Source organism: Octodon degus, unplaced genomic scaffold (assembly GCF_000260255.1).
Source record: "Octodon degus isolate 3935 unplaced genomic scaffold, OctDeg1.0 scaffold00060, whole genome shotgun sequence".
In the NCBI taxonomy this organism is placed as follows: domain Eukaryota; kingdom Metazoa; phylum Chordata; class Mammalia; order Rodentia; family Octodontidae; genus Octodon; species Octodon degus.
Genome location: NW_004524636.1, coordinates 3,549,211 through 3,561,004, shown reverse-complemented (window position 1 = coordinate 3,561,004; position 11,794 = coordinate 3,549,211). Strand labels below are relative to the sequence as shown.

Sequence of the window (11,794 nt, the reverse complement as noted above, 5' to 3'; positions counted from 1 at the left end):
GTTGTAGAGTATAAAATTGCTGATATGGGACATTTAAAGTACTATTTGGCTCCCAAGATTGAAGATGAAGAAGGATCCTAGACGTTCTTAAAATCAAGAAAGTAAAACTCAGCTCTTCAAAAACTGCTTCCGAGATGCATTTCTTTTGTCACCAAATTTGTACCTGAGTATATATGTAGATATTATTTTCTGTAAATAACCTATTTTTTTTTCCTCTTCTCTACACTTGTTTAAAGAGGTCCAGAGTTAAATCTTGTTGCTAGCCTAGAAATACTGCCTTACCTAAATATTCTGGGTGATTTTTATAACAAAAGGGCTTGACTGTATTTTTCAATTTAAATAAAGTTATTTGAATTTCAGATGTCCCAGGACTACATTCATTTGGAGCATGATTTGCAGAGTACCTTCTTAAATCCTCAAGAAAAACTACACTTTCATGTAAAAGCAATTGTTTTTTAAATTTAAAGTGATCTAGTATAAATCCATTTATGGAGATAGGTTATTTTAAGTGTAAAAAGTGACCAAAACTTTTAGGGAAATTCATTATCAAATACCTTAGTATTTAATTTGAACTCAAAAGCAAATGGGAGAGTAGACTGAATTACTTTAATCATTTTAGCAAAAATTCACTTTTCAGAAACCTGTTGTGCCCAAAGGCATGTGGTTCATAAGGTTTGTATTATTACAGGGCACTGCTTTAGCAGAGAGAATCAAGAGGCTTGGAAGCTTTGGTAAATCTGCCTAGGGGCCTGAGCCTGAGGAAGCTTGTCTTTTTTTTTCCCCCTTCAGAACCAGGGATTGAATTCAGGCCCTTGGCTTGCCAGGCAAGCACTTACTCTACTGAGCCGTCTCCCCAGCCCCATGAGGAGTCTTAATTACAAAAATCTATTTGAGCGTCCTTGTTTAGGACTTCACTCCCTTAAAAGATGAAATTATGTAAATCCTGTGCATGGTGGATCAACTTAGAAAGTGCAGACTGCAGTTATGAAGGAACACAGAAATACACTCCTCACTGCTGAGGGGCGCCACACATTTAATTGGTTTACTGTTATGATGAGATGCTTTGTACTAGCGTGTTTTGTGCCTGGTGAGGATTAAGTGGCCAACATCTTTGTTGTCATAGTACCTGGACCACTAGTTTATGGGGTGGTAGAACTTCTGTATCTGACAGTCCAGAGCCCGGAACCAGATTACTTCGTGCCATGGATCTGGGGAAAGATGGGCCACATAGATGCCTAATAAGTTGTCATAGTTGTGGGGCTGTACTTGTCAGGCCTCGATTCAAGCGTCCTTTATGAGATAGAAACTATCTTAATAAACTTTAAGAAAGTTTCCTGTGCTGGAAAATGTTCCTTATGGACATATAAACCTGGGTGAGGCCTGCTAACTTGGAGGAGGGCCGCGGAGTGCTGTCGCCGGGGCGCAGGTCGCGGCGTGAATCTGCAGGGTTGGGCACTCAGCAGCGGGACGAGCACCCTGCAGCCTTGGCGCCCAGATTCCACCTCCCGGAGAGCCCGCCGCACCACTCGGCCCCAAGTTTGCTGAGGGTCCGACTACGACCCAGGTGGGCGGGGATCTTGGGTGTAGGCTGGTTCCGGGCTCTGGTCTCGGGGCCCCCCCGGGGAAGGCCCAGGCCGGACGCCGCACGTAGCTGGCCAACCCAGAAGGCTAGCCCGGGACATGCCCGCAGTGCGGTGAGAGGGCGTCGCTCCCGTTACGCACTTCCGGCGCGTCCTCTTACGACCCGCCACTTCCGGCGCGCGCTTCAGCTCGCTGGGGTTTGGGGTGGCAGTTAGGTTGGGGGTGCTACGCGGCATTAGTGCTCCCCACAGCTCTCGGCGGCTGAGCTTCCTGCACGTGGACGGCGCGGCGCGTCCTGCGGTGAGGCGGCGGCGGCGGCGGCCGGGACGGGCGCGCCCTCCTCCTCGAGCCCGTGCTGCGCCGACCGTGACACCGCGGCCCTCGGGCGCCGCCGGAGCGCGCTTGGCCCCTCGCCAGAACCGGTGTTGTCTATCCTACGCCTGACCTCGCGTCGGTTCGTAGTTCTCTCGGTGGCGACGTCTGAAGACTATCGGGAAAATAGCGTATGTAGAGGGGTATAACGCGAGGCTCAGTGCCAGCAGGCACTTTATTGTTACTTTATAATCCTTCTAGCACGGGTGCTGAGAGATTTTGAGGTTGCCTGGGGCTGTTGAAAAGCCTTCTGGAAACTTGGACTGATTCTTTGGAAATATTCCTGCATGACTTTTCCGTTTTAGAATTATTCCTCTTTGCCAAGTACACGCATTCAACTTCTCATTAACTTGCGCCCTACAATTTTTTTTATTTTGGCGTGAGTGAATAGCACAGTACGTGCGCAGTCTTTGTAGAAAACGCCAGTACACATTAGATGTGATTAAATGCTCTCCAAACTCCCATGTATTGGTAGTTTGAACTTTTTTTGGGGGGAGGGGGACGGGAGATTGAACTCAGACCCTTGCGCTTGCTAGGGAAGCGCTTATTCTACTGAGCCATCTCCCTGGCCCTAGTTTGAACTTTTGTTACAGAATTAAGCTTAATCGTGTCATTGCATCACAAACCTCAAAAACTTAACACAGTTGAACTAATCCTTTTAGAAAAGTGTTTGGGTTAGCTTTACAAATTTTTCAGTGTGCAATAGCTCAATCGACTTGTAATCAAAAAGGGACAAAAACTTCTTTCACGGTGCTACTTGAGATCAGCTGTACAGTTAATTTTTGTTAAGTATAAAGCACTTAGAATAATGCCTGGCACCTAACCAAGACTTTATTTTGTTCACATAACTTTTTACCTTTATGGAGGAAACATGCACAAATTTCAATTTTTTTAATTTTTAAGTCTCATTGTTTTAAAATTCCACATACCGGCAAACTGGATATTCTGGACAATGAACCACACTTCTTTTCTTTTGGACAGCATTGGAGATCAGACCCAGGAGCTTAGCTTAGTTTAAAGCTAAGCAAGCGCTGTACCACTGAATTACACCTGCAGTTATCTGACTTGCCTAGGAAACTACGAAGTCTGGGAAATGGCACTATTTTCAGGACTGGGGATGAGCCTGAGAGGTAGATGTATCTGAAGGCACTGGTGTAGTGCCGATAGCCAGTAGGTGATCCAAACAGAGAAGCTGTACAAGTCCTTTTCCTTAAAGCAAAATGCTGATGTGAGTGTATTCTGTTCCCTCCTCTCTCTTTGCCTCTCTAGCAAACAAAATCTCTTGAACATGTTCCTAAGTGCAGGGAGAGGGGAACACCAAACACGACAGGCCTTGCTATGGGGAGTAGCTGGAAATGTGGACTTCGGTGCCAGGTGCACCTGGATTTAAGGCCCCACTCTCACCTACTCTACCTGTGACTCTGGAAAAATGAGCAAGCAGGGAATGGTGGTAGCAGAGGACACTTGTCTAGTTCTTGGTGAATGTCCTGTCATCCTAAGTGGATAGACCAGAGTAGACACATAGTGAGGATGCTTTAGCTGTCAGGAATACCAGACTTTAAGGGCTTTGACGTCTGTATTGCCAGTTCCACTCTAGCATGGTGGTCCGGAACTCCAGTACATGGTATCTGAAGTCATTGGCTATAATGTACTGTCACCTATAGACAATAACAATGTTTTGTTTTAGACTGTAGCTGCGTCAGTGTGTAATGATGCCGTCCCGAACCAACGTGGCTACTGGAATTCCTAGTAGTAAAGTAAAATACTCAAGGCTCTCCAGCACAGACGATGGCTACATTGACCTTCAGGTAAACTTGGATGGGAATGGACAGGGCTGGCAGGCTAGTGAGAGCTAGGTGGAGGTTTTGCTGAGGCCCTGGGAATTAGAGGGAGCAGGAAGTAACTCATGTCTGAGACTGGCTCTAACTTGCAGAGGGGCATGGTGGTACGGCAGTTTCAAAGCAATTTCAGTTTATAAACATTTTTAATGCCAGAGACCTATAGTTTCAAGTATTAAGTTTATCCATCAAATAAATAGACTTAGTTTTAAGTTAAATTATTTTAAGGACTACATTTAGTTATACTTTAGTCAAAGTTCATCTTTTAGGGCCGGGGAGATGGCTCAGTGGAATAAGCGCTTCCCTGGCAAGCGCAAGGGTGAGTTCAATCCCCAGTTCCACCAAAAAAAAAAAAAAAAAAAAAAAGTTCATCTTTTAAGGGAGAATCTAACTGCTGAAGGCAGCAGATTGTGGGACTCTTCTTGATATCACAAGATCCAATTTATTAAAGGTATTTGTGACAAATAGTAAATAATAAACAATATTACTGCTTAGACAGATGCAGGGGCCTGGAGCTCAATCCCCTGGCCTGCTGTGCCAGCACCACCCCTGGGGCAGGGATTGAGAGTTGGTGTGGTGGCACATGCATGTAATCCCAGCATTTGGGAGGCTGTAAACAGGAGGATCACTCCGAGCCCGATCTACGCAGTGATCGGCCTGTATACCTTGTGCACCCTGTCCTAAATACAAAATAATATTAAGTTTGCGTCATATCTTGGCATTATTTATAAGATACTATAATACTATAGCACTTCTTTTACCCATCCCCCTTAGAAAAGAATATTCTAGCTAAGACTTGAGCTAGAGGTGAAGTAGAAGAAACCTGTAATCCCAGCACTGAAGAGGCTGAGACAGGATCGTTGCAAGTTAGAGACCATCAAGGGCTACAAAGTGAGCTCAAGCCCCACCTCAACTACATAGCAAGATTCTGTCTCTAAAAGTATCCCTCCCCAATTCTTCCTACTCTTTGAACCTGTGCTGGGCATGGTGACTAACATGTGTAATTGCCGGTAGCTGAGGCAGGAAGGTTACCCCAGTTTGAGGCCAGCCTGGACTGCATAATGAGTTCAAAGGCCAGACTGAACTACAAGTAAGACCCCCTCTCTCTCTTTTCTTTCTTTCTTTTTCTTTTTTTTTCTTTTTTGTGAGACCAGGGATTGAACTCCAGCTCCTGCACTTGCCAGGGGAGCGCTTATTCCACTGAGCCATCTGTCTGGCCCCAACCCTGTCTCTTAAAAAAAAAAGTTTGTTTCATGAACTCAGGACTCTGCAGTTGCCAGGCAGGTGCTTAGGCCTCTGAGCTATCTACTTGGCCCTAAAAGTTTGTCTCTAAACTTTGAATTGAACTTGTTCATAAGATGGTGCTTTAGAAAACGCTGAAATTGTGTATTTTAAAAGTTTTGACAGTGTGCTAACTTTGAATCCCAGAAATCACTCCCTTACTTTTCCATAGCATAGTGTTCACTTAAATCTCAGTACAGCTGTCCGTGTTCTACTTAGTAAATATATACAAATGCATACTCCTCGAGGTCTCCTTAGAGTGACTGCTAGAGCATGGCTAGAGCATCATCATCTGTTCTGTGTCCCTTTCCTTTCTATCCTGGGGCTACACTGGGTGGGAAGATGCATATTTAAAATACTTGAAGCATCCAGTTCTCGTTCTTAATTATGCTTGCCGCTTTAGGGTGTCTTTGCCCTGTCATCTTTATAACGTGCTTCCTTGACTTTGTTTTTTGTTTCTCTTTCAGTTTAAGAAAAGTCCTCCTAAGATCCCCTACAAAGCCATCGCACTTGCCACTGTGCTGTTTTTGATCGGTGCCTTTCTTATTATCATAGGCTCCCTCCTGTTGTCGGGCTACATCAGCAAAGGGGTAAGATGATGGGAGTGTCACATAAGATATGTTAAAATATGAGTTAGAGCTCTGTCATTTTTATATTCTATCCAGTACACCAGATTCCAGCAGAAAAAAGAAAAAAAAATGTTTCTTTCATATTTTGTTCTTTGATGAAATGTGCTTTGCATATTATACAGGTGACCCACACCTGTAATCCCAACAGAGTAGGAGACTAAGACAGGACGCTCACAAGCTTGAGCCCAACCTAGCAACTTAGCTAGACCTTGTGTTAAACTTTAAAAAGCCAGGGATGATGGCATATGCTTGTAAGGCCAGCACTCAGAGGAGGCTGAGGCAGGAGAATCACCAGGAGTTCAAGGTCTGCTAGAGCTAGTGAATTCAAGGCCAGCCTGAACTATATAGCAAAACCCTGTCTCAGAAAGGGGCTGGCAAGATAGCTCAGTGGACTAAAGCGCTGGCTTAGGCAAGTGCAGGGACATGCCATGCCAGCCCTACCCCCAGGGCGTACTGAGCCAGCCAGAGAGTCCGGGCATAGTGGCATACGTGTGTAATCCCAGTGCTGGGGAGGCCGAAAACAGGAGGATCACTATGAGTCCAACCTGTGTAGTGAGACCTTGAAACAACCAAATACATTAAAAAAAAAAAAACGCTTAAAAAAAAAATCTATGTATATAAATCAGTTGGAGGGTCCTGGATTTAATCTCCAATCCTGAAAAAAAAAAAAGAAAAGAAAAACAGTAAATAGCTCATATCATTTCTGTGAGGTGGGTGTCATCAGATAGGCAAACTTGGGCTCTGAGCTATTGGGCAGTTTGTCCTCAGCCACAGTAGGACCACTCGTGTAGCTCAACCTGGCATCCAGGGTTTCTGACCTGTGACAGGCTATCGTCAGCTGAGGAGTGGCACAGATGTACTGGTCAGTGTGGGGAGAAACAGGAGACTTGTCAGGAAAACAATTTTTTTTTTTTCAGAACTGGTGCTTAAACTCAGATCCTTGTGCTTGCCACAGAAGTGTTTATTCTACTGAGCCATCTCCCCAACCCCGGATAGGAGACTTGTACATACTGCTGTTCGGGTGCAGCACCTGTAGAGAGGCAGAGTGGTGTCTTAGGACCTAAGGTGGTCTTTGCTGGTTTTTCCTGTCAGGCTGTCTCCACACATTATATGGTGTCTAAGTTGCCCTGAACTTACTCTGACACAAACCAAGAAAAACAAGTTGATTGTATTCTGTACAGTTACAGAAAGTGCCCCACTGTGGAGCTGCATTCTAGTGCTTCTATACAGTTACAGAGAAAGAAAAGGAAACAGTGTCCGACAGCTGTGGGCACTGGAATAAATTGTGTTGCATGCATTGCAGAAGAACGTTTCGTGCAGTTCAGACACACGGAAGGCTTCTAGTACTGGCAAGTGCTTATGATGGAAAGATTGACAGGACACAGAGTGGCTCAGTTCTTAGGCTGCACAACTGAGAGCTTTGAAAAAGGAGCAGAAGGAAATGAACCATTCTCATCTGAATAAAGAATGGGTGATTTTATAGTATTTAGTACTTGAAAGTTTTGTGAGTTTATAATGAGGAAGAAAAAAGATACAAGCATTTCCCTTGGTACTGTATTACCCAAGGAAGATATTGAGAAAACTAAAATAATGGGTCAGCCCAGTGATAGCTCAGTGGACTAACGTGCCTGCTTAGGCAGAGTGCAAGGGCCAGGGCTCGCTCCCAGTGTGCTATGCCAGCCCTACTCCTGGGGGGTGCTGAGATGGCCATTGAGACTGGGTGTGGTGGCGCGCCTGTAATCCCAGCGCTTGGGAGGCTGAAAAACAGGATCACTACGAGTCCAGTCAATGTAGTGAGCCCTCAGTGTTTAAAAAAAAAAAAGAAGAAAGAAAGAAAACTAAAATAGTGATCTCTAGGTTGGGCCTGTGGCTTTATTGTAAAATATATTGAGTTGCGTGGACTACTGTAATGTTTTCCTTCTTTTGCCACTAGGGGGCAGACCGGGCCATTCCAGTCCTGATCATTGGCATTCTGGTGTTCCTGCCAGGATTTTACCACCTGCGCATTGCCTACTATGCATCCAAAGGCTACCGGGGTTACTCCTATGATGACATTCCGGATTTTGATGACTAGCACCTCAACCCCAAGAAGAGTTACGGTGGAGCAACACCCAGCTTTTACAATACTGAGTGGAAACCATGGCTAAGAGCTGAGGAATTTTACATTTAGTAGATGTTTAACAAATAAGTGGCCAGATTTTATGGGTCCATCCTGAAGATGTTTACTGAGCTTACAATTCACTAATTAAGGCACGTTCTTGTATTCATCTCCTGGCTCTGGCTAAAGCTCAACAAGTTTTTCCACATGAGCATGTACATGGAAGAACAGCATTGTTAATTGTCTCGGAAAGCAGGGCGTGACTGTGTAGTGGAAAGCAGTAGTACAACTACCCTCTCTTAAACAGTCTTCACTGTCACTTTGTCTTACAGCAAATGGAAATACGCAGACTGTAATTTCCTTGTTAAGTATTTATTTTTAAGATACTTCAGAACCTTCCCCCTTCTGCATATCTGCACCTTCGTGTTCTATGGGAAACCTGGGTAAAATCAGGTATCAGTGTGAGTCCTTCTGTAATATTTTTACTTGCTTTGTTATTGACAGCAACCAGGAATTTTTTGTACCATAGAGTGAGTTTTCAAAATACAAACATTGTCTCTGACGACCAGTCTTTGGCCAGCTCTGATCTAGTTTCCCATAGGGCTGCTAGCAAATTATTTGGTGGATCAAGACGTTATGCATATCATGCCGTGAAGGACTGGGCTTCTGGCTGTTTCTTCATGGAAAATGTGGATAAATTGTTTAGGGATTTTGACCCCTTAGGACACCAGGGACTCCAGTATCCCCTTGTTAAAGATTGCAGGATTTGGCCTAGTTCTTTGGAAGCCTCTGTTGCCTTAAGTTGATTCTTTTTCCTTCCTTTCAAAACAGGGATGCATACTCAAAAGAAATTAAAAGATCAAAATCCAAATTCCAGACTTAAAATCAGTGTGCTTTAAACATATTTCAGAAAACATTGTAGCATATTTATGATATTTTTTTTTTATTGAGAAACAGCAGTGAGACAGTTTCAAAACCGATTAGTAGGACAGTTTCAATAATTAATACATTGCATATTGTTGTCTTCGTAATGGTTATTTATGATATTTTTTGCTTCACTGCCTGAGACTGCCTGGATTTTTAGGTAGCTGCCATCATAAGTCATGCTCTACTTTTCACACTGTTTTGTTTTTTCTGAGACCGGGTCTCACTGTGCAGTTGAGATTGGGCTCAATTCTGCTCAGCCTCGTGAGTGCTGAGTACTTTTATTACATGTTTATCATTTAAAATCCTCAGAGAAGGGCCAGCGAGATAGCTCAGCAGCCTAAGCACCTGCCTAGGCAAGTGCAGGAGCTGGGGTTATATCCCTGGCAGCACATGCTGCATTGGCCCTGCCCCCGGGCACACTAAGACAGCCACTTAAGTCTGGGTGTGGTGGTGCATACCTGTAATCCCAGCGCTGGGGAGGCTGAAAACACAGGAGGATCACTTAGGAGTCCAAGCTGTGTAGTGAGACCCTATACAAAATACATAAATTAGAGAACAAATCCTCAGATAAGTTCAGGGTCAGGTGAGATTCTTGGCAGTGGGGCTGGGGGCTTGGTTGTGAGGCTCAGGTTGGCAGGGCCTGGATTGATGTCCTCAGGGTCTAAGCAGGGGGACTGAGAAGGGCTAGACAGTAAGGAGTGGGAACTACGGGTCCCTTGACTTCACCAGCTTTTGTGCGCAATGGGAATCCAGATTCATGGCCACTGGTCCAGGCATGACCTGTCGGGCAGGAGCAGGAGCAGAAGCTGCAAGCCTGTGGCCCCTGTTGGTCTAGTTTCAGAAAGAAGGTTCCTGTGATCTTGATGTCTGACTTCTCTTGAAAACCAGACAGTTGTTACTGAAAGTCCAGGCAGCTGAATGGGTGTGATAAAATCTGTTTTGTGGGTCAGGACACCCCAGTGTCCCACAGCCCCACCACCCTTTGGTTACTTTATACCCAACCTGCGAATGTCACTCAGGTTGAAGACAACCTCCCTCCTTCCCACAAGCACAACCCTGCTTGCAGATGTCACCTCTCTTAAGAGCCAGACCTGGGAGGACGTTGTGTTCCTTTCTGATACAGACAGGCTGGCTGGTCCTGTTGAATTCAAATCTTAGGTAGACCTGTGCCAGCTGGCTAGGGCACTTGGAAAGGTGCTACCTGCAGGTGTGGCCCCTGCCCAGCACAGTTTTCACCAGTTGCACAGCAGCTGGCACAGGTAGCCTTCTGTCAGTGTGCACCCAGGGAACATGGTGGAGACAGCAACCACAGTGACTTTCTGTTGACCTTTGACAGGCCAAGTCCAGGTCAGCAACCTGTGGTGCCTTATCTGTAGAGTGCCTTCCCATCGAGGCTTCTCTAGCACAGTTCAGGCTGTGGTGCAGAGGGCACAGATGGACCTTACTGCCTGCCACATGGTATTGGGCATGTTGCTTCTGTTCTACCTTGGGTAATGCTGCATAGGGTGAGGCCACCTAGGAGGGGCTCTGTGTGGAGGCGGACACATAGTATGCACTCAGCAAATGGAATGGGAGCTCTTTTTTTTGCAGGGGGTGGTTACCAGGGATTGAATTTAGGACCTTAAGCTTGCCAGGCAGGCACTAATTCTATTGAGCTATCTCCCCAGCCCTAAAGAGTTACGAAGAATTTTATTTATTTATTTCTTTGGCTGGCTCAGGATTCCTTAAGGGCAGGTCTGGGAAGGTCTGAGGATGTGGGGATTGAACCACAGTATCCTGAACCTGACTGCTTTGCTTAAGCAGGCACGTAAACCACTGAGCAGGCCCCCGATGGAATGGGAGCTGCTGTTGGAGAAGGTGTGGGTCACTCCTTTGGTTTCAGGGGAGAGATCCTATGTGCTGCCGCTGGGGATGCATGAGTATAGGACCAGGTAGACAGTGTTCTCTCAGCTGCCTCCAGCTGTGGAGCTGGGCCTCAGTTTCTAGGCTCCCGTCCTAGAAGGGAGGCTTGGGATTTTGGGCAGACCACCCTCCTGTTGTGCTGTGGGAGCGTCAGACTTCCTTTCCTGGAGCCTGTTCCCTGTGTGTTCTCACTGCCCTTCCCACTGCACTTTCCTGTCCTGCCCTTCTGTTCAGAGGCTATGGTCTGGATGGGTAACATGGGTGTCCCCAGGGCACTTGGTAGAAACGCAGTGTCCTGGGCCTGCTCCTGAGTCGGCCTGCATTGTGATGAGACACCGGCAGCTTGTTTCCAGGTTCGAGGAGCTGACTGGTGCCCATCAAGGACACCAGATCTCCTCAGGCAGTGCTAGGAGACGATGGTGTCTCGGTATACTCTAGCAGAAGGGTAGCTCCAGGGTCTGAGGCATGGGAAGGGACAGGAACACAACAGGAAGGCTTTGGGAAGACCCCTTCACAGGGTTCTCCAAGATGGGGTAGATTCTGGCAGGGTGGAATGTACTTCAGTCCCTGAGGTCCTGGCTGCCCATGCAGTTCATGAACCAGGAGCAGGACAGTTTCCCTTCAGGCTTCCCAAGGAGGCAGGCCTGTTGGCGTGGAGTCCATCTTCATTGCTTTGAGGTGTTCGCTTTCCTTCCTGACTCTGGTTTCCATTCTCTTATTCCTCACAGAAACCTAAGATGAGACTTACACACCCCACCCTGGGCTGGAATCTCCCTGCAGCCCAAACTATACAAACAGCAGCATCAGCACCCTAGGGCATTCCACCCAGCAGAGCCAAGAAGAGAAACTCCATGAGTTATAATGGGCGTCAGGGAAGGGGTTACCAGGAGGCGCCTTGGGCAAGTCAGGCCACCAGCTCTTGGATCTGTGATTGGTGGTGCCTGGCGAGGGAACCCAGGGCCTCCAGCATGTTAGGATACTGCCCTCCACTAACCTGTGTCTCCAGCCTTGTAAGACTCCAAGGCCTGAGGTGTGGGAAGTGCCAAGCTTAGCAATTGGACTTGCTAAGAGCTCAGTCTCCCATTTTTGGGGTTGTCAGATTTGGGGGTTTTTTTGTAGCTATTATAAATGGGATTTTAAACATTTCTTTTTGAGGGGCTGGGGAG

The 11,794-nt window shown here is 46.3% G+C and overlaps 2 protein-coding genes across 4 annotated transcripts in view; both read left to right on the top strand.

The window, feature by feature from the left end:
* Pcna (proliferating cell nuclear antigen) overlaps positions 1-2,102 on the top strand; it is a 5,299-nt gene extending 3,197 nt beyond the window's left edge. Inside the window, exon 5 of the mRNA XM_023718573.1 lies at positions 1,833-2,102. Within this exon, the coding sequence (XP_023574341.1) occupies positions 1,833-2,102 (270 nt within the window). The remainder of the gene's footprint in view (positions 1-1,832) is intronic.
* On the top strand, positions 1,763-8,368 carry Tmem230 (transmembrane protein 230). 3 transcript variants are annotated; one of them, XM_023718583.1, is made up of 4 exons: positions 1,763-1,881; positions 3,641-3,761; positions 5,540-5,662; positions 7,635-8,368. In XM_023718583.1, the coding sequence occupies exons 2-4, from the start codon at positions 3,663-3,665 to the stop codon at positions 7,773-7,775; spliced, it is 363 nt and encodes a 120-aa protein (XP_023574351.1). In that variant the 5' UTR covers positions 1,763-1,881; positions 3,641-3,662; the 3' UTR covers positions 7,776-8,368. The 3 variants fall into 3 exon arrangements, with proteins under 3 accessions (XP_023574351.1, XP_023574350.1, XP_004634335.1); XM_023718582.1 differs by having other exon boundaries at positions 1,763-1,886; XM_004634278.2 differs by having other exon boundaries at positions 1,763-2,084.
* Positions 8,369-11,794: the final 3,426 nt, after the last annotated feature.

Excerpts from the sequence above, each read along its gene's own strand:
- Tmem230 (XM_023718583.1), top strand. The coding sequence starts at position 3,663 with ATGATGCCGTCCCGAACCAACGTGGCTACTGGAATTCCTAGTAGTAAA. Across the intron at positions 3,762-5,539 it reads ATGGCTACATTGACCTTCAG|TTTAAGAAAAGTCCTCCTAA; the intron begins GTAAACTTGGAT and ends TTTCTCTTTCAG. Across the intron at positions 5,663-7,634 it reads CGGGCTACATCAGCAAAGGG|GGGGCAGACCGGGCCATTCC; the intron begins GTAAGATGATGG and ends TTTTGCCACTAG.